Here is a 27,961-nt window from a genome sequence, read left to right on the forward strand (position 1 = left end):
AGCTGATGGCCGTCTACTACCCGAGCCAGCACCTTTCCATGGGAGGCCGAGAGCCTGCAAACTGTTCTCTAGGATTCTGTCCCCACACCGTTGCTCCCAGCCTACTCCATGTGGCAGAGCCCCCTTTCCCTCACCACCAGGGCCACCTGCAAGAATGGCTAGCCCTTTCAAGACCTAGATATAAGAGAGTAAGAACAGAGAATGGCAATAATTGTCTCTCCTGTTAGTTTAAAACCCTTCTCCTATGTGCCCTTTTCCTGCCTGAGGACGGCCCTGTCCCTCAGGCGCCAAGAAGACCCCTTCTACCGACAGTGGTGTGGCCTCACCTAAGCGATTCAGCCAGGCAACCAGAGCAGACCAACCCTAGAGGTGCATGCTGTCACCAGCTGAGGGTTGTTTTTGCCCAATCCTCAGCCCCCTCCCATTACCTCCTCACCAGCAGAGGTGAATCTTGCCACCCAGGGCCTATAGCTCCTGGTTCATTACAAAGTGCCACCTTAGCTAAGGTTTGCTTTTCATTCCCCAAATGTTTGAGTACCTTCTATATGTCAGGGACAATGTTGGAGGCTGGGAAAATAGCAATAAATAAAATAAATAAAGTTCTTGGGTTCTTGGAGTTCGAGTTCTAATGGGAAGAGTGAGATAATAACAAACAAGATAAATAGAGATCACTACAAGGCGGTGATTCTTAACCCAGATGCATGGTAGGAGCACCTGGGGGTCGTTCAACTACCCCAGAGCCTAGCCACACCTCAGATAGGTCACATCAGAATCTGTCGGTGTGGGACCCAGGCATCAGCATTGTAGAAAGCTTCTGAATGTGTCCAACGCAGCTGGCATTGAGAACCACTGCTAGAAACACATGAAGAAAACCAGTGGGATTGATGAAGAATGAGACCGTGTTACAAAGAGTGGCCGGAGACCACCTCTCTGAGGAGATTATTTTTGTTTTTTATGTTTTTCTTTTTCCAGCTGTTTAGCCTAACATCACAGTAGCATTGCTGGCAGTCGAGCCTGTTGTTCACCCATATTGACTTTTATTTTCTCAACCCAAAATTAACTTCTCTTGTAGCAAGGGTTATTATTAAGCAGATTTTTTTCTGACCCTGTTTTTAAAATTGAGGTGAAATTTACATAGTGTCGGACCGTGGTCTCCATTAATTGGACTAGTGAGAAACCCCTTCTGGCACCCTGCTGGCTGTCTGATCAGCTTGCCCTCCAATAAGATAGGTTCCATCTGGGAGGGGAAGTCCTCCTGGTGAGACTGTAAAAAACCCTGCAGAAATTCTGGTGGGGAAAAATAAAAAGCACATGTAGGCAGGAATATCATCATCCTGGCTCAGCCGTCGGGGACTTTAACTTCTCCAGATAATAACCTGTTCCCCCTCAGACAGAAAAAGGAATCAGGAACCTGTTTCTGACACCTCAGTGTAGCCAAAACATTTCCCAGAGGTCTAAGTGAGAAATAAGTCTCCCCCTATCATTAGGTTCCACTATTTTGGGTAGACCTCTCAAAGAGGTTCCAAAAAGGGACACAGCTCACCCCATTTCTAAGTAACTATTTCAGCCAGCATCTCCTCAGTCATTACGCTAAGAAGAAGGAGACGAGGGAGCTGGAAACGATTTTAAAAGCAGGTTGGCGCACAGAGTGTGAATCCTGGCCCAAGCCCTCTGGGCTGATCCAAGGGGCATCAACACAGAGATTGTGTATCATTGGAGTCCTCACAGGGGCCAACCAGCTGCCTTTTGCACTTTACTGTGCACGTGATTCACCTGCGGAACTTGTTGAAATGTAGATTGTGACTCAGCAGGTCTGGAGCAGGGACTGAAATTCCACGTTTCCAATATAAGTCAAATATCCAGATTTATATGCACATTAACATCAGAGATACACTGGCCTAGACCTTTGCAGGAGGCTGGTCTGCCTACAGCCAATGGTTTTGTAGAAGGAACCAGAATGTTAAAGCACACAGCTTCTCATGTAAGGTCTGGATATGACGCAGTGTTAGAAGGGAGCAGCTCTCCCATAAACCAAGGGGGCTGTCTATATAGAGAATCTGAGCCTGGAGCAAAGAGACGCTGGTGGGACTTTGGAGGGCCACCTTTCATTGGACACAACATCTACCAGAGGGAGCCAGAGCCCAGGAGGTGACAATAAGGACAGAGGTGGTGAGTGGGGAGGGAGTCCCCGACCTTTTGTATATGACGTGAGCTTTCACACACACACACGCACACACACACACGCACACACACACACACGCACACACTTCTTGATCGTCGTTATAAAAATAAGTTGGCAAATGTACTTAAGAAAAAGAGATGGAAAATAATTAAACATTAGAATTAAGACAATTAGGTTAAGATAAGTTCAAAAGAAAAAAAACCCCAAAGGTTTTAGAGAATGATATGGGAGAATATCATTATAAATGTATATGTAATATAATATAGGAGATTATCACTCTTACTTGGGGTAGGAAACAATTTTTTAAATAGACACGGGAAGCACTAACCATGAAGAAAAAAACTGATAAATTGGAGTGCAGCTGGCATAAAAACATCTTTAAGAAAAAGAGAGAGGCAAGTCAAGAGTCAGAGCAAATATCTGCAACATATTTAACCGGTGAAGGATTTATCTCAAGAATACATAAAGAAGCCCTACAATCAATAAGAAAACAAAAACTGATTAGAACAAAATGGACACAAGTCTTGACTAGACATTTCACAAAGGGTAATCTCAATGGCCAATAGAAAAAGTGCTCAGTCTCATTTGTCACCAAGCTGCATTGACAAACCTTGAGCATGTTTTGTTTTATACATGACTGCTGGGTCAAAGGGTAAATGCATTTGTAATTTTTGACATATATTGCTAAATTCCTTTCTGCAGGGGTTGTGCCAATATTCATTCCCACCAGCAACATTCTTGACCCCACCTTTGACCAGGCAGGAAAACTGGATGATTTGTTTATTGAGTCAGCAAACCGAGCGTCTTCTCTACACCAACTCCTATGCTAAACAACCACAGTGTAAAAAATAAGATGCTGTTGGTGCCTGCTTTTGAGCAGAGGGAAAGACAGACTTACTAGATAACCAAGTCAACGTGTGGTGGCAAAGTACCATAGCATGATACAGGAAGTGCGATGAGAACACAAACAAAGGGATGATTTACTCTGCAGGAAAATCTTCAGAGGAGGCAACCGTTGAGCTGGGCCCTGAAAGACAAGCAAGTTGCCAAGTGGGAGAAAGGTAATTGAGGCCCGCGGGGAGTATAAACAGCAGCTTGAAGCTTATTCCAAGAACCATGGACAGAGATGGAGCGTGAGAAACTAAGATTGGAGAAGCAAGCAAATACCAGAGAGAGAGACTGCTGTCTGAGCCTTCATCCCAAAAGAGCCAGGCAGTCTTTATAGGCTTGTAAGTAGCAATGACATGATCAGACCATCACCCAGCCCACTCCAGCAGGCCAGGAGCATGGTGGTGTGTGTCCATTTCACCCCAGGGGATCATCTGACACCTAAACTCAGACCTCACAATAGCCCCCAAGTAAGCCAGTTATGATGTAAGAGGAGTTTGTGACTATTCCTTGAGTTCCTATGACACTGTCTTAGAAAGATTAACTCCAGGCATTGACACATCCCATCCTAGCCTGTTGCCAGAGTATGATCAGAGAATGGGAGAATGGCTGCCAGAAGATTGGAGAACAGAGGGCTAAAGATCCAAGGGCCCAAGAAAAGAAGTCTGCAGAGTGGAAGTCAAATAAGAATGGAATGCCAGTCAGAATATTCAACACAAGCAATTCCTTTCAGGATAAAGACTCCCAGTGCTGCCAAGGGGATCGATGTTCCACTTCACCTTTGGGGTGAGTGTAGCCTGTGTTTCCCTCCATTCCTTCCCCTCCATCTCAGACCAAGGTCAAGTGGAAAAGCCCACCCTGTAGCTACAGGAACCCGGGTCACAGTGCCCCTAGCCTAATGTAGAATCACCCTTTGTTAGGTTTTCCATTCCCAAAGGGAGAAGTAGGAAGACTTTTTCCAGAGTTCTAATAATACACGTGCCTCTCTGCCTTCCAGGATATGGACCAATGCCTACCGATCAGACCCGCGCATTGCCCTTGGGAAATACTCGCCCTTGGAGAAAGAGATCCTAGTAAGATCCTATGCCCTGAAGTTGATACACAAGGAGGCCCCATGGAAGGCAGGCAGGCTAGGGACATCCAAAAGTTCCAAAACCTTCAGTAATAAAGACGAAAGTCTCCCAAACAGTGACTCGAGTTGACTGAGTCTGCTAGTGGCTTCCATGCTTGCATAGCAAACTGCTCTCTTATTTCAAAGTCCCAATTAGAAATACAACTATAAGTGATGACAAATTTGGGGAGCCGCCATTTCCTGAGCCCTTACCTAGCACTAGTTACTGGCATATATGTTGTCTTCCAGAGACCTCACAGCGGCCCTGTGAGTCAATAAAATTCCTTCATATTTATAGTAGGTAAGAAGGAGAGTCAGGATTTGAATCCTGGGAAACAAATTACCCCAAAATGTAGTGGCTTAACACAACAATCATTAATTTAGCTTATAATTTTGTGGGTCAGAAATTCAAGCTGGGCTCAGCTGGGAGGTTTTCCTGGTCTCAGCTGGGTTCCTCACACGTGTGTGCTGTCAACTGCAGGTCAGTTAGGTGGCTCTCCTTCTGGGGGTCAACAACTATCAGCTGGGTCAGTGGGAGTGATGGGCCACATATTTTCTTCCTCCAGCAGGCTAGCCCAGGCATGTTCACAGGGCCACTGAAAGATCGCAGGGAGTAAGTGGAAGTTTCCAGGCTTGTCTGACCCCAAAGATTCACCTTATTTCCCATTACACAAGGGCTCAGACATACTTAGCAATAAAGGGAGAAGGTGCCACTAGCTAATTCTTTCTGTGGGTGCCCCCTGCTGCTGTCCTGTGGCTATTTTAACAATCCTTGTCCCATTGCCAGCGTCTAGGTGGCGTTCACACTGTAGCATCAAGAAGGTTTCTGACTTATAAGCAAGAAGAAGAACAGAAGATGCTCAAGGAACTACAGTTTCTGTCTTCAGACTACAAACGGGCAATGGAATATAAGAAACAACATTCCCCATCTTGTGCCATCTGTGGGCCCCTAGAAAACACATGGACGGCCAAGGTGATAATACCCCCAGAGGAGTTTAAAATGCCACGTCGAGAGAGGCTCAACATCAGTGAACACATAGCACGAATGCAGTTTGCTCGAGCCCTGAGAAATAATCAGTTTTTACCTTACACTGAAAGGTATAGGAGCTCTTCATCTCTGTCCGGCAGGGGCCTGGGCCCAATGGCAGGACACAAAGCCGGGAAAAAGGAAGATGACAACAATTACTGTGATGATGCCACGCAAGACAAGAGAGAAAAGGCAGAGAACAAAACCACAAAAAGACAAGAAATAAAAATGAATGTAATTTTCAAGTCAGAAGAACCAAAAAAATGTTTAACATACCATCCCAATGATCTGAAACCATTCTTCCCCACAAAGAAAGTGGACCGGTCCATCACTGGCTTAACCAACCGAAATCTTTTCCAGTTAGCAGAATTCCCTGAAGACCTAATGCTAATGAACCAGAATTCTATATCACGAGGCATCCACCCCAGTGATCTGACGAAGGCCAGCTGTCTGGAAGAACAGAGTGTCTGGAAAGAGTACATGGGAAAACCCCTTTCTCACCATTATTAAAGTTTTATTTATTCCCCATGGTGAACCGAGTACTGGTCCTTATTACTTTTGCAGCACTACCCCAGGTGCCTTTCCTCCCCATCTTCTTTTGGGACCTGATTTTCTGGGGGCCTTCAAACAAAGACCTACCTGCTAAGGCTTCCTGGTTTCAGGCAACTCCTGGCTCTCAGCTCCCACCCTCTTTCTCAGGATGCAGGCTCCTCTTTTCCATCTATTCCCATGGGGACTATATCAGTTACCTATTTCTGTGAGACAAATTACCCCAAAATGTAGTGGCTTAACACAACAATCATTAATTTAGCTTATCATTCTGTGGGTCAGCACGTTAAGCTGGGCTCAGCTGGGAGGTTTTCGTGGTCTCAATTGGGTTCCTCACGTGTGCTGTCAACTGCAGGTCAGTTAGGTGGCTCTCCTTCTGGGGGTCAACAACTACCAGCTGGGTCAATGGGAATGACTGGGCCACATGTTTTCTTCCTCCAGCATGCTAGCCCAGGCATGTTCACAGGGCCACTGAAGGATCCAAGGGAGTAAGTGGAAGTTAGCAAGGCCTCTTGAAGTCAAGACTGGAATGGGTACACCATCACTTTGACATATTCTGTTGGCCAAAACAAGATACAAGGCCAGTCCAGATGCAAGGGTGCGCAAATGGACCTCGTCTCTTGTTGGGAGAAACTGCAAAGTCATACTGTAAAGGGAATGAACATAAGGAGACAGGGACAGTTGGGACCTTGGTTGCAGTCAGTCTACCACAGAGACCTTGGAACTGGGACTGGCCTTTAGCCTAGATGGGGCCCTTCTGCCTTCAAATCTTTGAGAAGTCAAACTGCCCTTTTCTTGAAGACCTGCTACCTAAAGCTGGACAATGTTATATAAACTTTAGAGAAAGCACCATAGTAGCTTATGTTTGGACAATGTTTGCACCTGTTACTGTATGAGCCACTCAGGAAGTTCACCAGAACACCTGATGGCATTCCCAGGGACATTCAAACTGCAAGCCAGGTGAGTCTGTCAGATTGCCAGTACCTGCCCAGACTCCATCTGAAGACACTTCCAGCCCAACATCTAGATGTCTTCTTGACTGACCATCTGCTGCACTCAAAACCTTAGTTTAAGTTTTGTTCTCACCATTAACCTGTGCTTTTCTTTTGTTTCATAGAAATTTGCAGGAATGGGAGATTGGTTCAGTGGGTTATGGCATAAGTTACTAACTCAGCATCTGGACTATGAACTGCTTGGGAGAAGTTTCAGATGGAGGAATATGGGGTTCAGGACATGTTACTCTTAAATATGGCACCTTGGTGTATTGAATATCTTAAGTTCAAGGAGTTTGGGGAAATGGCACAAATAGGAAGTTCACTCTAAATTCTCCCCACCTTGCCCTCCTTCCCTAAAACTGGTCATAAATCTCCCATGTGAAAAACACCCTCCTTGTACCAGGAAGAAAGAAGACATTCTTATGATCAGAGATGAGGAATTGGGGGCTGAGAAATCTGTACAAACAAACTAACCTTCTTAGGCTAACTCTTATTTTCCTACTTACTGCTTCACAATTCACCAGCCCTAGCCCAAACCACTTTGTTTTGTCAAATCTTCACAATTTCCTATTTGTCTAAAAGGTATAAAGATCTTCTTGCTCTGGTAACTTCTTCGGGTCTTCATTCTATTGTGAAGGCTCCCATGTACATGTAAAAATTTAATAAAATATGTATGATTTTCTCCTGTTAATCTGCCTTTATCAGTTTAATTTTTAGGCCTGGTTAGGGGTCCTACAATATACGTGCCGGCTACTTCCATTTAGTGTTTCACCAGAATCTCCAAAAGCCAGTCAAAACTGTCTGAAAATACAACCCAATAAATATCAAAGAATAATCAATGCAAAATATAATGCTTGGAAAACCCCCATCCTAAAGTTTTACATGAAATGATTCTATTGACCTTAAACTTTATTGACCAGTCTTTGAAAAATTAAACCTAGAAACTGTGACACCACTAGAACGATGGCCCACATACTGCCATCCACAGCTACAATTTCATATGCACATGGCAATAAAAGGACATCAGTATCAGTTTGAGTAATTTTCGCTCATTTTTGGTACAAACTCAGAATTCTTCATATGAAACAGACCCAGAAAGTTCAAAAGACTTCATTTTCAGTGAAAAAAAAATCTAAATTTCTGTAGCGATTAAATGATGTTCTAATTGCATCTCTGTTTTTCTTTTGTATACTGTAGTAATTTTCACCTGAGAGATTAAGCACAAAAGATTTAAAATCCACAAAAGTACTCTAATGCAACAACGAAGTTCACTCCATTCCAGTGAGGCCACTACTTACCAAATGGTAAGCGCTCTTCCTGGTGAGGTGTATAGCTTTCAGCATCTAAGGCAGCCATCACCTGGAGCAAATGTACCATTTCGGTGAGTGATGATGACAACGGGGGAAGCTGTGCTTTTGTGGGGCATGGGAAATCTCTGGACCTCACTCTCAATTTTGCTGTGAATTTAAAACTGCTCAAAGAAATAGTTTTAAGGAAAGAAGAGCAGTGACACAGATTTATTAAAAATAACTATCTATTCACACATTCATTATTCTTTGATTGAATAGATGTTTATTGTTTGCCTAAAAAATGGAATTAGTAATCAAGCTTTCTGCTCCAAAGACCATAGACAGTTTTACAAGGAAATATCTCTGTCTTCAATAATTTTTATCTTTTTCAAAATATCTTAGAGGAAGTGAAAAGGCTACTCAACTCATTTTACAAATTTAAAATGATTTGATATAACTCTCTAAGGGGCAAGCACTTTATTTTCTGGGAGTCATGGGACTTTGTAGGGATGAGGATGTTTTATGCTGTATCGACAGAAAGCCTATCTCAAATTGCCTTAAACAACAGGGACAGGTCTTTCTTTACTCCGTTAGCTGGAAGTGTGGAGGCTGCAGAGCTGACATCACCTAGGCTCTGGCTGTACATTCCCGACATCCTCTGGCTCTGCCTCCCTTGTGAGCTGACTTCACTCTCAGCTAGTGCCAAGTGGAGAGCAGTTATCTTCCACTGCCCTCTGTGGCCAGGCCTTTCATTTCATTTCATTGGCCCACTTGGGTCACATGCTCATTCCTGCATCAGTTGCCTAGCAGGAGGTGAAGCCTCCTTTGTGACATTCATACCACCTCCCCACACTGAGACCAGTTCTCAGAGTTGGGTCTGGGGTCAGCTTCTCTAAAGACCCATGAGACATGCAGGGTAGGAATAGAAATCTGAGTAAAACTGGTTTTCTGTTAACAAAGAGGGAATCCATGCTGGGGAGGCTACTTACAAAATGCCCAACACACCCTTCAACTCTTCCTTATAAAATAAAAGCCTGGGTGTTGGGAAGGAGATGACGATTGACCATGGGACAGTATAGAGAAAGAGAGTTGGAAAGTTCTAATGCAGTGGAAGGATGTTAGTCAGGGGGTCTATGAACAAGGTGGAGAAAACTACTAAATCTCATGAGAAGGAGAAGAAAATCTGCAGTGGAGCAGCCCATGAGAAAGGAACATATGAAGGGGAGAAAAACAGGTTTGTTCAAGGCCATTCAGAAACAAGGTGTGACCTGATATCAAAATTACCACTAAAGTACGGAACAACCATCATTGAGAATCACCTGAAGTCTAGCTGAACAGAAGTCCTATAAGTAAACATATAAAGAAGCCACATTGAGACTGGTCGGAGGGGTGGAGACACAGAATGGTTGGATTCATACCCACGTGTGGTGGTTAAAAATCGGGAGGATTATCTTGGCTGTGGAAGTCCCCTCTGAGGAACAAGGTGTCCCAGCACCACACCAGGATACCCAGCCCACTGTTCCAGTGCTGGGGAGAGAACTCCCCATAACCTCTGGCTGTATAAATGAGCAGAGATTGTGACCGAGTGAGACAGGGAGGTCCCAGACATTTCTCTTAAAGGGCCCATGCACAGACTTACTTGCTGATGTCTCACTCGTTCTGAGCTCCAGTGCTGGGGCAGCAGCTCGAAAGGTGACAGCTGGAGAAGTAGCTTCCTCCCAAACAGAAGTATTGGCAGAAGTCATTGTTCCTTTGTAGAGCCCTTCACACCCAGCATGCAGATGCAAGCAGGCACCTTTTCTCAGTCTTCATCAACCCAGCTAACTTAAATACATTTGTCCCACCCTGGTGATTCCGAGACCCCGCCCAACACAACTTGCGGACCCACCCAAGCCGTTCTCAGTGGCTTTTCTATATGGCCTGTCTTGGCTCATGCTGAGAACTTCCCTAAAATCTCTTGAAGGTTCACAAACCTGAAACAAGCAGCACCTGGACTCAGCATGCCCCATAACTCTTGCCCAGCACTAGCAGCAGCTGGACTCAGTTCACTGCTTAGCCTCTCCTAGGCACCTACAAGCCCAGCACAAGTGGTAACCATCTACAGATCACTTTGTAGCTCATACCAAGTGGCCCAGGGCAGGGCACAAAACAGACCTTGGCCTGCAACAGAGCCCCTCCCAGAGACCCTAGAACCAACACACCCAGTGGCCAGCCTCCAACCACATCAGAGCACCACCCAACCACCTGCAGAAATGACACACCCAAAGAGCTGACTCAGCAGGCACCATAGCCCCACTAAAGTGAATCCTGCTCCATAGGGTTAACCTCTCCACAATAGCTTCTCCACTATAATCATGGCTAGTCCTCACAACCAATCAGCCTGAGGGTCAACCTATACCATTGACATGTCAACAGAAATCAAGGCTCAACTATAACAGAAGGGCACACAGACATACAACACACATGAGGAACACACTTGGAGGACCCAGTTCAGGTGACCAGGGAGACTGCACCACTGGGCCCCACAGGACACCTACTACATAACGCCTCTTTACCAACACTGGGAAACATAATAGCTCTACCTAATAAATAGAAACAAATACAGAAAAGCAGCCAAAATAGGGAGGCAAAGAAACAGGTCTCAAATGAAAGAACAGAGCAAAACTCCAGAAAAAGATCTTAAATCTTAATAAAATGGAGAAAAGCAATCTACCAAATGCAGAGTTCAAAACACTGGTTATAAGGATGCTCAATGATCTCAATGAGAACCTCAACAAAGAGATAAGAAACCTAAAAATGGAGCTAGAAAACATAAAAAAGGACCAATCATAAATAAAGAATATAATAACTGAAATGAAGAATACATTAGAGGGAATCAACAGTAGATTAGGTGAAGCAGAGGATCAAATCAGGGATTTGGAAAATAAGGTAGCAGAATACACCCTATCAGAACAGCAAAAAGAAAAAAGAACCCCAAAAAAGGGAAGGGGATAGTTTAAGGGGTCTCTGGGACAGCATCAAGCATACCAATGTTCATATCATAGGGATACCAGAAGGAGAAGAGAGAGAGTAAGGGATTGAAACCTATTTGAAATAATAATGATGGAAAACTTTCCTAACCTGACAAAGAAAATACACATACAAGTGCAGGAAGCACAGAGAGTGCCAAACAGGAAGACCCTAAACAGGCCCACACCAGGACACATCATAATTAAAATGCTAAAGGTTAAAGACAAAGAGAGAATCTGAAAAGCAGCTAGAGAAAAGAAGTTTCTCCCTTGTAGGTAAAATACCTACAAGGGAGCTCCCATAAGACTGTCAGCTGATTTCTCAGCAGAAACTTGTGAGAGGTATTGGCATGAAATATTCAAAGTGATGAAAAGCAAGGACCTACAATGAAGATTACTCTACTCAGCAAAGCTATCATTTAGAATCAAAGGACAGATAAAGATCTTCCCAGACAAGAAAAAGCTAAAGGAGTTCATCACCACCAAATGAACTTCTTTCACCAAGAAGAAAGAAGGAGGAGAAGGAGGAGGAGGAGGAGAAATGATGAATAGTAAAATGGCAATAACTCACATCTATCAACAACTACTTTAAATGTAAATGGATTAAAATCTCCAACTAAAAGACATGGGGTGGGTGAATGGATAAGAAAACAAGACCCTTATATATGCTACCTACAAGAGACTCACTTCAGATGGAAAGGCATACAGAGACTGAAAGTAAAGGGATGGAAAAATAGTATTCATGAAAATGAAAACAAACAAAAAAGCTGAGATAGCAATACTTATACCAGACAAAATAGACTTTAAAACAAAGGCAATAACAGGAGACAAAGAAGGACCCAGTAATCGCACTTCTGGGTATTTATCTGAAGAAACACAAAACACTAATTCGAAAAGACATACATATGCATTCCTATGTGCATTGCAGCATTCTTTACAATTGCCAAGATATAGAGGCAACCTAAGTGCCCATCAATAGATGAATGGATAAAGAAGAGGTGATACATATATACAAAGGAATATTACTCCGCCATAAAAAAGTGAAATCTTGCCATTTGCAACAACATCGATGGATCTAGAGGGTATTTTGCTAAGGGAAATAAGTCAGACTGAGAAAGACAAATACCATGTGATCTCACTTATATGTGGAATCTAAAGAATATAATAAACGAGCAAACAAAACAGAAATAGACTCATAGACACAGAGAAAAAAATAATGGTTGCTAGACGGTAGGGGAGTTGGGGGATAGGGGAGAAGGTGAAGGGATTAGAAAGTACAAATTTGTAGTCACAAAATAGTCACGGAGATGTGAACTACAGTATGGGGAATATAATCGATAATGTTTAAAGACTAGGTAGGGTGTCAGATGGGGACTGGATTTATCGGGGGGATCACTTAGTAGATTATATAAATGCCTAACCACTGTGCTGTACACCTGAAACTATATAAAATAATATTGAATGTCAACTATAATTATATATATGTATATATAATTTATATAGCCAAGGGATGTAAAGTACAGCATAGAGAATATAGTCAATGGTATTATAATAGCCATCTATGATGTCAGAGGGGTAGTTGACCTGGGGTTGCTACCACTTTGTGAGGGGTGTAAATGTCTAATCATTACATTCATTTGTACACCTGAAACTAATTAAAAAAAAAACAAAACAGAAAAAAGAAAACTGTTCATGTCTGAAACCAGGCCACAAAGTTTCTCTGGCAATACTGGCCCTCAAGGGAACGCTGACGATATGTTTTCTTTGGTGACATTGCAGTTTTATGGGAAGGAGTCCACTTTGGCCTCTTCAGTTCACCCCCACCATCCACCACACGCATCTAAAACACCCCCCTTGTCTTGGGGGTCCCCTGCAGCTGCTGTCCTGCCGGGTCTCACCCGCCCAAGTCATACCTCAGAAGTTAGGGTTGCTTAGCATCCTTCTCAGGGTAGGGGTCCTGAACCTGGCTCACAGTGGCAAACACTGACATTCCCAGGGAGAAGGTGAAAACTCCCATTTTTACTCAGCCTGATCTAGAGGGCCAAGGTCTGGTTTCTCTCCCGTTTTCTGGCAAATTAACTGCCTTTTGGGAAAGCACCCCATTCCTTTGTCTCTCCTGAGATCCTGGGGTCTCTTGTCAATCCATTTCTCCCTGGAGACCACATGCAAACAGGACTCTTGGTGGCCTAGCCTATGTACCAGAGATCCTCGGGGCCCTGAGGAGTTTGCTGCCTTCCCCAGAACCCCCATAGCCCACATTCTGGACATGATGTAAAAAACCAGAAGAGGCAGATTCCTGGAGAAATAGAGGCAACCATCTTTCATTTTAAGTCACAAACACTAAAAATTATGGTGCTGTTAGCATTATGGCCTTTCTCAACCTTTCACCCTGTATTTTCTGCTTTGGGCAGAGCCAAAACATGCCAAGAACAAATGAGGACACCTTATCCATTCTCTAGAAGGTTCTGGAAGCCACAGGGAAGAGCCCCCTGGCCTTTAAAATTCCTTTGGCAGACCATCCTACTTGTCAGTGCTTAGGCGAGCCACTACAAACAAAGACTAAGCTGACACTTGCTTTGAAAAAAATTCTTTATTTGGCTTGTCCTATAAATCAAAAGACTAAGATGTATACTACACGCCTAAGAAGTCAGAAAAGAAATTCTATCTAGAGAAAGCTCCGCTGCGACCAGGGTTTGGCTCACAGCTGCCTGATATTTTGTCGCAGCACCGAGCCTGTGGTTTTAGGAACACCTGCCCTGACTTTGTACATCCCCATCTTAGCCTAAGTGCCCGAGCCAGAGTTAAAAGAGTTTGGGTGTTGCTGGGTGCCAAGGTCAGGGCACGCATTTCTTCCTTTTTCACTTGGGTTCCAGAGCCTGTGCAGCCAATGCCTGAGTGCGGCTGTGTGCCTTCTCCTGGTGTCACATTGTAGACCTCAGAGGCTGGCCACGGGCGGTTCAGATGCAGAAGCTCCTCCTCAGTGTGACAGCCACCACGGCCAGGACCACAACCAGGAAAACCCCCACGAAGATGGCAGTGCTCTGGTAGCTCCCCTGGGTGCTGGCCTTCTCCTCCACGCCAGCCACCGGTAGGTCTTGGAAGGAGAGGATGTCGGAGTCAGGATGACAGGAAGGGCCGTGGTCCCAGGGCAGGTGATGGCATCAGAACTGGTTGTCTGGTGGGACAAGGAAAAAGGAATGGGAGAGAAGAATGCTAAACGGGAAACTGAGACCAGACCCCAAAGGGCAGATGAATGTGGAGCAGGGAGAATCACTGTGTCTTGTCAGCCAATGGGAGCCAGAAAAGGTTTTTGAGCAGGAAATCAGAGCAAGGCTTTGAGAGAGCAAATCTACTGAAGGCTCCTGATGGCTAGGAGGGGAGACAGTTGGGGCATTTGAGACCATCTGGGAAATGGGTACAAGAGTCCCAGGCAAGAGGTACCCAGGCCCCAAGCTACTGCAGCACCAGTGGGAAGAGAAGGGAGAGGAAAGGGGTGAGCAAGCCCTTGGCGCCCTTCACCATCACCCTGCCCTGCTGTCCTCTCCGTAGCTCCAACTCCCATTGGAGGTACCATGCACTAGAGTTCTGAACTGTGTCCCCTTCTGCTGGAATGCAAGCTCCTTAGTGTTGAAGATTTTGATCTGTTTCAGTTTTCAGTTGTGTGTCTCCTGGCACATAGTAGGCCTTTAATAGATATGCGTGGAATACATAAGTGAGGAGAGCCCCAAATTAGTTGGACGTGGGGACAAATGAATATGGGACATATGGAGAGAGAGCTGTGAAAGGAGTGGAGCCCTGTGACCAAGGGGAGGATTTGTGACAACTGCTATTCCACACCTGCCCCTGTCACCAGTGCCACCACATCTGTTGACCTGGCCCTGGCGTGGCCTCAAAATCCTAGAAGTCACTCTGCAAACATTTTTCTCATCCACATACACAACAAAATGGCACAGCAGGAAATATGGTCCCCTTTCTAGATGAGGAAAATGAAATGGCTTGTCCAGAGTCAGCCCCTGTGAGCAGTCAGAATCGATCAATCCTACCTGCACCCCCATGGCCCTGCCCTCACCTTGATTTCATTTCCACTGGGACGATAGTGAGTGGTTATTACTCTCATGATAACATGTTATCACTAATGTTAATATTGGTGACAATAACAATAATAACAAACGCCACCGTTATCGCACCCAGCGACTTATACCAGGCAGAGGTGGAGGCAGTTTCACTAACACTATTTCATGTAACCCTCTCATCAGTCCTAAGAGGTAAGTGTTAACAGCTTAGTTTTACAGATGGGGAGTGTGAGGTTCTGGGAGTTCAGAACGCAGAGGATAAAGGGGTCACGAGGGTCTGTGCCCCAGGTCAGAACTCTCTTGACCAAATCCTACATACGGGCCCCTCACAGAGCAGGAGACTTGGAAGGAGGTGGGAGCCAGGTCTAGTTGAACTCCATATCGCCTGGCACAGCAGAGCACACTTGGTACATAGTAGGTGCCCAATTCAAGTTGGCACATGACACCAACAGAAACAGCCTGAGCCCCTGCAGGTCATGGGCCTGGGCCCGGGCGGGCAGCGGGGTGGGAAGGCGACCACCTACCCAGGCTCCTCTTCTCAACATCGGGGGCCTGCAGCTGGATGGGCCCCAGGACGACATCCATCTTCTCCTCGTAGGAGCCCACATCCCTCTTAGCCCTCACAATGCAGCCTCTGCGACAGCGGGAAGAGTGGTCGTAGGCCCTGCACACCACCATCTTACACTGCAGGTACACCTTGGGGAAGCGGTTCAGGAAGTGGAAGGACCTGAACTTGAAGCGGGCGATACGGGGTGATGGCGGTTGGTAGGACTGGTAGGTTTCGTCCTTCACACACCTGGAAGAAGAGAATAGTAACCCGTTAGCTCTCACCAGTGCACTGCATTCTTCCTACTTGGAGGTGCTGGGCTGGATCTCCACAGCCCACCCTCAAGGCCCACGCCGCCGGCCTCATCTCACCTTCCTGTTTTGGGAACGTGTGGTTTAGATATTGTCAGCCCTGCAGGAAAATCCTGGGAGCTCTGACAGGTCAGCAGCATCTTAAAGCAGCAAGTGAGCCCACCTTGACAAGCAGGCCCCGTATTTCACAGTGAGTGCTCAGTGACCACGTGCTCAATGGCCCAGTTACCCAGGTGAGTCAGGGAGGAGCAGGGCTCAGGGAGAGGACAGGAAGGATGAGGGTATTTCAGGTCCAGGCAAGGTGACATTTGGCTACTCTCTGGTGTCTTTGCTGCCCCTCCCTCTCCAGGGCTGTGTCTCCTGACCATCTCAACCTGTCCTGAGTACCCTCCAGGTGTTTGAAGCTCAAAGGTATTCTAATGGGCATCCAGGTAGGTGATTTGAGTGATGGCCAGATGTAGTCAATGAGTCCCTGCGTTCCAGGTGTAGTTGGGACACATCTAACTCCATATGTATATCACCTTCTCCCCAGAAAATTGCAATATCTTATGTACACATACATGCCAGAATTTGACCAGAAAGAATCCTTTAGCAGAGAAGAAACAAATCTCTCATTTGCATTCATCTCAATCGTTTGACATAAATTCAAATGTCACCTTGTCACTCTGTAAAAAAGAGGGTCTGGGGAAGCTTATCCCCCACCTTGGCTGTCAAGGAGGCTACCGTGACTTGAAGCAACTGCACAGACTATGAACGAGATAAACCTTAACACCTATTTACCGAAGCAACACATATTCAAACTGTGCCTGGAAAGAGATACTGTTTTTAGTGTTTCAAGGAGCTGTGAAATTTAACTTCCCAACCATAATTCCTAGCAGATGCCCTTTCTTGTCAGTAAAACTTCTATGTGAGACATTGTTACTAAGACAAGGTCAAATTATAAGCCAAAAAATGATGTCCACAGCAGTGGACAGAGACAAAAGAGTAGGGGTTACAGTGGCATGCCCGCGTCCAGGACCCCTCTGTGAGCTCAGAAGAGGTGAACTGCACCTCACCAGAGTCCTGTCATCCAGGAAAGCGGGGCTATGGTAGGGCAGCCCAACCTGGGCACCTGTGACCCCAGCCTGGACACCACTGGCCTCACCTCTGCATCTCTTGAGCTTGGCCGGAATCATGGACTCTGAGAAGTCTATTCCCAGCTGATGTAGGTCACGAGACCTCTTGTTGCCTTGTGCCACTGTCCTTGTGGGCCACCTGCATGCATGCTCTTTGCCCAAGGCCCCATCTGCTCTTTTTCATCAGATCCCCCATAGCCTATGAAGTGGGCATCGCTGTGCTTATTTGATGAGTGAAGAAACTGGCTCTGAGAGGTGCGACTGCCTGTCCAGAGTGATACAGCTAGTATGTGGCACAGCTGGCATCTCAGTCTCAATCTGCTTCAAAATTAATGCCTTTGCCACTTCACCAAAGTCCTTTTAATACTAAGGCTTGCCTGGAGTTTGGTCACATGGGGTCTAACCCCAGTTTATAGTTAACCTGCTTGGTGGCCACTGGTGAGTCACTCAATTCATCAGGCACCCATCTCCCTGTATGTTAACCAGAGATGATAACCTGGCCGGCTGAGCTTGAGGACCAACACCTGCATTCGTTGAGCCTCTGGGCTACTCATGTTTGGGTTGTCAGGCAAAGGTTCAAGTCCACCCCAGGAAGACACTCCTTACCCTCTCCGGATTATATCATAAGTCAGAGAGGTGAAGTCACTGGAATCTGGCGACGCCACACAGGTGTCCACAAACAAGGCCAAGGAGGCGTCGGAATGGAGGATTTCGGCCTGAAGGTACAAGTCCTGGTTCAAGTGCACGTAGTATGGGCTGCTGGTCACGGGATATAAGAATGAAGGTGACGTATAAAAGGAAATGTTCACGTCGAAATTGCCATACTGCACTTCCTTGACCTCGATGTCGTCATTAGCAATGTACATTGTGTCAACCCAGGTGTCCTGGAGCATTTTGCAGCTGAGGTGAATGTGGAGGTCCTTTTTCCTACTGATGATGCCACTTGCAGCATCTGCTTTGAGCACGTTGGAATAGATGATGGTATCATTATCCACCTAGGAGAGGCAGGCAGGAGAGCAGTCAGGCAAATGTCATCTGCTAAGGGAATCTCATCGCTGATTTTGGTTAGAATGATAGGGAAGTGGCTCAGTAAGCCTTCAAAACTCTCTGAGAACCATACAGAGATGGCACGTGCCTACTGCCATGGCTACCATTAGCTGCTTAACTAGCAAGACGTCCTCCTCTCACACAGCCCCTTTTCTCGACCATATGTGGGGGTCTATGGTCTGGACCAGGTGTTGGGGCCTCTTGGGAGCTGCTCCTCATGGGAAGATGGGTGTGTCTGGATGATCCCTTGCTCTGCTGTACAACTAAGCTGAGTTTGGACCCCATGGCTTGGGGTCTTTCTGGCTAGTTCTGTTTTATTCTCACTATTGCTGGGAGAAATCAGCAGAGGCAGCCATGTGTACTCATGGGAGGGGCTGGTGGTGTTAGTTTTCAGTGTGCTGTTTGAATGGGTCAGTAGCTATCGCAACTTGGCGTCTGAAGCTGTGGGAGCTGGAAGCGACAAGAGATCCAGAGTTATGGCTCCAGTGGGTCTCTGACCTCTGTGGTAGGGTCTTCCCCAGAGGCTCACATGGACAGGCAGGTGGGCATGGCAATGTTGGAGCACTTTCTGTCACACACTGCTTTGTCATTCCCTGTGCCACAGGACCGTTTCTGACTGTATCTTTCACCCAGCAGCAAATTCATAAGAATGTTAGTCTCTCATGCCATTTGATATGCCTACCATCTTGTAAGAGTGACTTTTCTGAGAACGAGAACCTTGGTATTCTCTGAGCATCTCAAGGAAAGGATGATGTCTAAGCATCTCTTTTCCCAGGGCTTGATATTGGGTCAATGATAGTGTCAGTGACATCAATAAACACCCATGGAATGGCTGAAAGGGAGAAGGGATAGAGGCCCAGCAAAAGTACTGTGATGAATGACGAATGGGGTGGGAGCAGTCAGCCCAAACGGCCAACAGGACACAGGCGTGAATAAAGTCCCTTGGAAGCTTCATGATCATGATTATCTAGCCCCAAGTGAGATGAGCACAAGTGAAGCATTGCCAGGCAGAGACTGGGCAGTGAGGGAGGGGAACTCTTCCTCTCCCAAATGCTATGATGGTCAGAAGCAAACTTCTAGCCAGGTACAAGTTCCCACAAGCTATGGGTGCTTTTGCAAGAAAAAAAAACACACAAAAATAACACCATGGTGGCCTAAATGGAAGTCCTAAAATGTAAGGCAACGTTATTACACTTTATAAAAGAAGGAGGAGGAGAAGGAAGGCTTGTCATGTAGTCACATTTAGTCAGGTACAAGAGCAAAACTCCATTCCTGGCCGTGTGGGACATTAGACAAGTGTCCTTCTGAAGCCAGCACTTGTTCTTGACTATAATTACTCGTCAGAACGTCGCCAGTTGGAGAGGCTTTCATTTTATGTCTGCAGTTACAGAACTCAGTTCTGAGTTTGACCCTTAGAACGTGTAAACAACATGTAAAAAGAGAAAAGTTTAACAAGTAACGTAAAGTGGTTTTGCCATCTCTAGGACCCTTCCCTCCTCCTCTCTCTGATCACCGGTTTCCCTGTTCTGTCAGAGGACAGCCAGAGGTCTCTGCAGTCCCAGACCTGGGGCAGGGCCAGCCTGGCCTGCAGGGGGCGCCAGAGCCCGCACTTAGGATTCAGGTCTGGGGAAAAGATCTGGAATGGTCTCTATGCGCTCTGTGCGTTCCTGGAGAGTATATTATATTTTCTTTTTTTTAAAAAAATGTCTTGGCTTTATATTTGAGTGTCAATGGCTGTCACAATAAACCATGTACATGTTGTCACCTTGTTACTCTTTCAGAGACAAACTGAAGTGAACTCTGTACAGTAGCTCGCAAGCATGCGAGCTTTCGTAGAATCCACATTTGTCTCTGGTTTCTATGGTTAAACTGAATTCTGAATCCACTCCAAAAAAATGAATGGGGAATTCGGGTTTATTTCTAAATCATAAAAAGCAGTTCTGATTTAAAATTAAAATTCGCTATTAGAGATCTGCTCAGCCTGAAAGGAACTCAGTATGTCACGGGAAGTCTTGCAGGTAAGTCAACTGCTGTTCTCACAGAGGTGTGGACTCTTCGCCTTGGCGTCCTTCCCTCTCATATCGGCTATTCAGTCACACCAGCCAACATCTGTCAGACACCCGCTAAATGGGGACCTGGAATTCTGGCTCTGCAGTTCACCATCATGTGGACTTGGGCAAGTGACTTAATTTTTGTAAGCCTCCATTTCCTCATGATTGAATGGGAACAAAAGTTGTCTGGAGAATTTTGAAAGTCATGTAAAACTCTTAGTTCAGTGCCTGGCATACAGATTAGCTGTTAATAATCTGATTAGAAAGGCTCCATGTCAGGGGCACTGGGAGTTGCAAAGACGAATAAAACACATGAGTAAGCTGAGGCACTCAGCTTGGTAGTGGCACGGGTAGGGTATTGAAATCAGTGGAGGAAGCAGAATGGAGCACGTGACGCCCACAACCACTCAGGGTTGACATGTTCCTTTGGCGGCTCCTAACGGAGATGTCAGAATCTCCAGGTGCACATTTGGAATCAGGAGGGGTGATCACTTCTGATGAACTGACTCCCACCGACGAAATTCATGACAAACCAGAATTCACACGATTAATTTACAGGGCAAGATACAAAAGCCAGGTTGACTAGAATGTTTGCATGACCTGACTAATATGTACACTTCTCTGCATGTAAGTCTCCCTGACCCACTCAGTTCCTTTCAGGAGACCTGGATTGCAGACCCTGAGGCCCAGCACCTACCCCGGGCCGACAAGCCAATTGGGTTGACTAAATGAATGTCTCCGTCCTGTCTCACTGTTTCTTATGTGTTAAAGGATCAGGAATGACCTTGCTAGGTGAGGAGCAGATTCATTTGAGCACCTAGCACAGTTTGTCATGGTGAATGACAACCTGAGGCCCTTGGAATGTGTTTGTCACACACATTGTACATATTTGAGCATTTCACGTTGTGTATTTACTGCAGTCCTAAGCGAAATAAAAGTATTTTCACTATGTCTGTTCCCTGAGACAAAAATCTTAAAAAGATTACTGAGGTGTCAGCCAAAAATTCAGAACTTAGAATGCATAACTGAAAAAAAAGTACATAAAATTAAATGTAACCAGTCTAAGTGTACTCAGTGAGGTTTGACAACAAACACCACCACAATACGATACAGAACATTTCCACTAACTCAAACAGCTCCGTCCTGCCCCTTGGTAGGCAATTCCCTCTAACCAGGTCGACTTTCCATCACGCATTTATTCTCCATTTCTAAATTTTAGAGAAATGGAATCACAGAGTAGGTACTCTTGTGTGCCTGGCTTCTTTCACGCAGCATAATGGCGTAAGCCTCACCACTTGCTGACTGAGTGGTCTTGGGCAAATGGCTTCACTCCTCAAAGCCCAGTGTCCCTATTTTTAAAGTGGGATGACAGTGAGAGAATACTTGGTGGGGATTTGGGGAGTGTGACACTGACTAATCCCAGTGTCTGCCACTCGTGGGTTGACCAACCATTTCAGTTTGCTCAGGACTGAGGAGTTTCCGGGGACACGGGACTTTTCCATGCTTAAATCTGCCAAGTCCCAGGCAAACCAAGACAGCTGGTCACCCTAGATGGTGACAGCTCAAAAAATGGCAGCTGCTGAGGTCAATGGACTGTGAAGCTATTGAAGCTGAAGCTAAGGGTTCCCTGTATGTACAGGTTCTGCCAAGGCCTGGCAACGTATTGGCACAGCCATGAGTTTTGGGTAAGATTTATGAAAATAAAATATGTCTGAATTCTTTCACTTAATGAGGCACCTGCCCCATTTACCCACCCTGACCCCAAACTGTTTAAGCTTCAGGTCCCACAAAACCTGCAGCTGTGCCCCAGGATCTGCTACTGTTATGGCTGATGTGAGTGGCAGCCCGCCAGACACCATCCGTGTTGGGCAGTGCTGGAAAAACTGCCTAATGACCTACGCTTCTCTTCCTTCCTTCTATGTGGAAGTGGCTGCAGCTACGTCATGGCACCAATGAACACATTTATATCTTCACCCCTATTACATTCTGGTTATACCATAATCATGTCTTCCGAGTACCCCAAATTCAAGAAGCACAGTGCATGTGACTGTAGAAAAGCTTGCTCAGCAGGAGATAGAGTGGGAAGCCCCAGACTTACCTTCTGGGTGGTACCACAGCCTGAATAGGGAATTGTGAATATCACTTGGCTTGACATTATCTGGGGCTTACAATGGTAGCTTCCGTTCCATGTGGGAATGACAAGGTCCCAGGCAGAATAGCCCAGGGATTGGAGGTAACTCCTGCTCACGTTGGCTTGCATTTGATTCGGCAGACACAGCAGCCCTGGTGGCCAAAGGCAGATAATGCAGTCAGTCAGTACCCTCAAGCCACAGCAAGTCCCACTAGGAGCTCCTCCCATACATAGGTGCAGGGATCAAGATGGCTGACAAACAATACATTAAAAAGATCATACACCATGATCAAGTGGGATTCATCCCTGGTATGCAAGGGTGGTTCAACATCTGCAAATCAATTAATGTGATACACCACATTAACAAAATGAAAAATAAAAATCACATGATCATATCAATAGATGCAGAAAAAGCATTTGATAAAATCCAGCAGCCATTTATGATAAAAACCCTTAAGAAAGTGGGAATAGAGGGATCATATCTCAACATAATAAAGGCCATATATGATAAACCCACAGCTAACATCATACTCAATGGGTAAAAGCTAAAACCATTCCCCTTAAGATCAGGAACAAGGCAAGTTTGCCCACTTTCTCCACTTCTATTCAACAAAGTGCTGGAAGTTCTAGCCACAGCAATCAGACAAGAAAAAGAAATAAAAGGCATCCAAATCAGTAAGGAGGAAGTAAAATTGTCATTATATGCAGATGACATGATACTATATATAGAGAACCCTAAAGACTCCACCAAGAAACTATTAGAGCTGATAGATGAATTTAGTAAAGTAGCAGGATACAAAATTAATATTCAGAAATCAGTTGCATTTGTATATACTAATAATAAAACATCAGAAGGAGAAATTAAAAAAACAATCCCACTTACAATTGCTTCAAAGACTATAAAATACCTGAGAATAAATTTAACCAAAGAAGTAAAAGATCTGTACTCAGAAAATTATAAGACACTGAAGAAAAAAATGAAAGAAGATACAAATAGATGGAAACACATACCATGTTCATGGATAGGAAGAATTAATATAGTTAAAATGTCCATACTGCCAAAGGCAATATACATATTCAATACAATTCCTATCAAACTACCAACGACGTTTTTCACAGAAATAGAACATATAATCCTAAAATTTATATGGGACCATAAAAGACCCTGGATAGCTTCAGCAATCTTGAGAAATAAGAACAAAGTGGGAAGTATAACAATACCTGACATCAAATTATACTACAAGGCTACAGTAATCAAAACAGCATGGTACTGGCATAAAAACAGACACATAGATCAATGGAACAGAATAGAGAGTCCAAAAATAAATCCATGCCTATATGGCCATTTAATCTACGACAATGGAAGCAAGAATGTATGGTGGGGTAAAGACAGTCTATTCAATAAATGGTGCTGGGAAACCTGGACAGACACATGCAAAAAAATGAAGCTGGACCACCTCCTTACGCCATATACAAAAATAAATTCAAAATGGCTTAAAGACTTAAATGTAAGATCTGAAACCATAAAATTCGTAGAAGAAAATATAGGCAGAAACTTCACAGACATTACCCGGAGTAAGATTTTTACTGATATATCCCCTCACGCAAGGGAAGTAAGAGAAAAAATAAACATGTGGGATTACATCAAACTAAAAAGATTTTTCACAGCAAAGGAAATCATCAATAAAACAAAAAGGGATCCTACTGAATGGGAAAAGATATTTGCCAATGATATATCTGATAAGGGGTTAATATCACAAATTTATTAAAAAACTCACTCAACTCAACTCCAAAAAAAACCAAACAACCCAATTAAATAATGGGCGGAGGACATGAAAAGACATTTTTCTAAAAAGGACATACAGATGGCAAACAGACATATGAAAAAATGCTCAACCTCACTAACCATCAGAGAAATGCAAATAAAAACCACAATGAGATACCACTTCACCCCAATCAAAATGGCTATCATCAATAAATCAACAAAAAAGTGCTGGCGCGGATGTGGAGAAAAGGGAACCCTTGTGCACTGTTGGTGGGATTGCAGATTGGTGCAGCCACTATGGAAAACAGTATGGAGGTATCTCAAAAATCTGAAAATGGAACTACCTTATGATCCAGCAATTTCACTCCTAGGTATGTATCCAGAGAAATCCAAAACTCTAATTCAAAAAACTTTATGCACTCCTATGTGTATTGCAGCACTATACACAATAGCCAAGACATGGAAACAACCAAAATGCCCATCGCTAGATGACTGGATTAAGAAACTGTGGTACATTTATACAATGGAGTATTACACAGCCATGAAGAAGAAAGAAATCTTACCATTTGCAACAACATGGATGGACCTAGAGAACATTATGTTAAGTGAAATAAGTCAGACAGAGAAAGACAAACACCATATGATCTTACTTATCTAAAGAAAAGAATAAGTGAATGAACTAATCAGAAAAAGTTTTGGAGACAAAGAGGAAAAACTGAGGGTTGCTAGATGGGCCGAGGGGTGGGGATAAGGAGGAAGGTGAGGGGATTAGAAAACAATCAGTAACCACAAGATGGCCACGGGGTTTTGAAAATTAATTTGGGGAATGTAATCAATAATGTAAAGATTTTGTAGGGTATCCGATGGACACGTGTCTCATTTGGGAGACCACCTCAGGGAAGATGTAGATGCCTGATCACTGCACTGTACACCTGAAGCTGAAGCTGAACAATAATGAATGCCAATTCTAATTTTATATACATACATACATGTATATATATATATGTATGTATATACTTACAAGAAGCGGAGTACAGCATTAGGAATAGAGACAGTGGAAATGTAATGGCTCTGTGTGATGTCAGAGGGATAGTGGATGGGGAGTGGGGTTCACACAGTGTGAGGGATATAAATGATAAACGCCTAAGTATTACTTTGTCTTGTGCACCTGAAACTAATTTAAAAAAAAAATGGCTGACAAAGATGGTCCACATCAGGACACGCCTCACCACAACCCTGAGGTACCCTAGGACCCAAGCCAGTCTCGTCCTCATGAGAGCCCTATGAGGACACAGGGACTTGGGATTCCTCAGATGAAGAAATGGAGGCAGGATGTGAAATGAGTGAGATGTTTCGCCAAGTTACCATTTATCCACAGGGTAAAATAATGCTCCAGGTGAACTGTGGAGATGTTGTGAAATAAGGTCCTTTAGCTCTGGTGCAGGTCAATGCTGAAAATCCTGACTGACAAAGATTGCTTGGACATCACCTTGCCCAATCCCTGGCCAATCTGTAAATTAGTCCATTTAACAGCTAGAATCGTGGCCATGGCCTCTGCTGGAAGTGGCTGAGTGACCAGCTCAGTCCATCTTCGGATAAGTAGCCAAATGTGCTAGGCCTCAGGATATGGTCACGGTGTCCCACAGTCTGGGATGGTCACCAGGCCTCAAGCCAGGTGGTCACCTCTGTCCCTGGCATTGGCATCTCACTATATGTTGAAAGCATCACTTTGCACCTTCTACTTAGTCTCTGCTGACTGCAGTGAGGCCGATATACTGCCTATCAGCCAGCTCTGGCCCTTGACCTCATTTCTGGGCAGCCAGAGTCCCAAGACCCACTGCCCTTGGACTCCTTCAGCACCAGAGCAAGCCTTGGTGACCTGACAAAGCTGCTCTAGTTTCTTGTTCCAAAACCACAGAATGGTTGAGCAGTAGAAGGCTCTCAGAGGTGCCCCCATCCCTAAAGAGCCCTCTTGAGGGGGACTTACTGGTGCTGTCATTGGAAGGACTAGAGTAGTATTCAGCCTGGAACCCTCTCCTCGTGATGCTGCCATCACTGACGAAGCGAACAGACATGAAGTTGGATGACGAAATGAAGGATCCACTTGACACATCACAAACCCGGGCAATGAGAGGGGAACTGTGGTATGGGCCATCGAACACTTCTATGTAATCGTTGTTACAGCCCCCTTCAAGCCTGCAAAGACAGGGCACAAGGTTGGGGTTCACTTTTCACCAGGATTTGATGCAGGAGGTCAGACTTCAGTGTGGGGTCACACTTCTGTGCCAGAAACTCTGCCATATTAGTAACGGAAAGTAGTAGATTTTCTTAAATCAAGCAGAGATTTTTCTTCCATGACCTCCATACATGGGTCTTAGTTCTCCCTTCTGGAGTCACACATATGACATCTACAACCCCTCTCCTAACAGCCCTTTGTCTCATGAAAGAAAGGGATCACATCCTGTCTTTGACTTTTTCTTCAATGAAAAAGACCCCAGTCTCCCCTAGGATAAAATAAGTATTCATGAGTTCATAGTGACAGAAATAAATAATTGAATAAATAAATATTAGGCAAGTCAAATAACCTCTCTGAAGCTCAGGTTTCTTATTTACAAACGTGAAATAACCCTATCCATGCACAGTGAAGAGAGCTGCTGTGAGGCTCAAGTGAAACAATATATGGAAAAGGCTTCATAAAATGTCACAAATGGTGGTGGCCATTGCTTTTCAGATGCTGGCTAAAGGACCAGTCGTGGTCAACCTTCGTCCATAGGATTTCATGAGTTTTAAGGAGAGTCCCCCAAATCCAAAAGGAACTATAATGGTGAGAGGATTAAAATAATATTATCTCTTTTGCCCAAATGAATTTCCAAGGCAGAGGCCCCCAAGGCCACTGCAAATCAGAAATCAAGAAAGAAAGCTATTTTGTTCAGTGATGACTGTTAGAGAAGAATGTATGGTACTTTCTCCTTTCCAGGACACTAGAAAATACTGGTACTTCTGCATGGTCACCCCCGCTCCTTGGACCAATCATATATTAATGGGGTTTGCATGATGTTTTCTCTGCTTAAAACAATGAGCCCCACCCTTCGTCGGATGAGGAACAAATAACCTAATCTCTGCAGCTGTGGTTTCTCCATCTCTGCCTGAGCCCCAGAAGTCACCCCCAAAAAAGAAGGAGAGGAGAGAAAAGGGCTCAGAAAAACTGGTGTGCTTGTTCATAGGATTCTTTGTGTTATTATTACTGTTAACAAAAATCCCTCCCATTGGGTACCATTTTCTAAGTATATACCTATATTTCTCTCTTCTGACTTTCCCAGGAACCAGTGAAGGGAGGAAAGCAGGTATTTTATTTCCTTCTTTTGACTGCGGCTCAGGAAAGGTAAGTGATTTCCTGTGGCCACACAGCAAATTAGTGACAAACCGAGACTTTAAACCAGGGCTTTTGTCCTGGTCCCACCTGCACAGGCTGCCTCTGTGCCTGGTCAAATATTGAACCCATGAGAAAAAATGTCAATGGGCAAACATCTCTCCTAAATTGCTAGGTACTGTTTATTCCCTTCTAAACTGTCTGGGGGGCCCCCCACGCGCTCTGTTCTGCACCCACACACTTACTGGACGTTTCTGAAGACAAGGGCCACACGGTCATTGTTCTGGACTTCTATGTCCCACACACATCTGGCATTGTTTGGATAGTTCCCAGGATAGAATGGGCTGGAAAAGTGCCCGGATGGCTGGGACAGGAAGCCTCCACAGGAATAATTTGCTGTTGGGACAAAATGGAAAAGCTGATGCTGCCTAGACCACATGGCACATCACCTGGGGGAGATTTTTCAACCATTTCCAAGGTAAACATCCATCAGGAGGTGGCC

General features: G+C 44.8%; 2 protein-coding genes across 47 annotated transcripts in view; one reads left to right on the forward strand and one right to left on the reverse strand.

Annotated features, from left to right (window-relative positions):
- Window positions 1-3,656: 3,656 nt before the first annotated feature.
- C16H10orf120 (chromosome 16 C10orf120 homolog) lies at window positions 3,657-5,718 on the forward strand. Its single transcript, XM_033130330.1, has 3 exons — window positions 3,657-3,856; window positions 4,068-4,143; window positions 4,969-5,718. Exons 1-3 carry the CDS (start codon window positions 3,657-3,659, stop codon window positions 5,716-5,718), a joined length of 1,026 nt encoding a protein of 341 aa, XP_032986221.1.
- Window positions 5,719-13,620: 7,902 nt separating this feature from the next.
- DMBT1 (deleted in malignant brain tumors 1) overlaps window positions 13,621-27,961 on the reverse strand; it is a 66,058-nt gene continuing 51,717 nt past the window's right edge. For all 46 annotated transcript variants that reach the window (XM_033130301.1, XM_033130281.1, XM_033130282.1 and 43 more), the window contains 6 exons: window positions 27,705-27,855; window positions 26,077-26,285; window positions 22,292-22,476; window positions 17,702-18,090; window positions 15,647-15,918; window positions 13,621-14,224 (listed from right to left, as the gene is read on the reverse strand). In XM_033130301.1, the coding sequence (XP_032986192.1) occupies window positions 14,211-14,224; window positions 15,647-15,918; window positions 17,702-18,090; window positions 22,292-22,476; window positions 26,077-26,285; window positions 27,705-27,855 (1,220 nt within the window). In that variant the 3' untranslated portion in view covers window positions 13,621-14,210. The remainder of the gene's footprint in view (window positions 14,225-15,646; window positions 15,919-17,701; window positions 18,091-22,291; window positions 22,477-26,076; window positions 26,286-27,704; window positions 27,856-27,961) is intronic.

The sequence above is a fragment of the Rhinolophus ferrumequinum genome, chromosome 16 (genome assembly GCF_004115265.2).
Source record: "Rhinolophus ferrumequinum isolate MPI-CBG mRhiFer1 chromosome 16, mRhiFer1_v1.p, whole genome shotgun sequence".
NCBI classification, from domain to species: Eukaryota; Metazoa; Chordata; class Mammalia; order Chiroptera; family Rhinolophidae; genus Rhinolophus; species Rhinolophus ferrumequinum.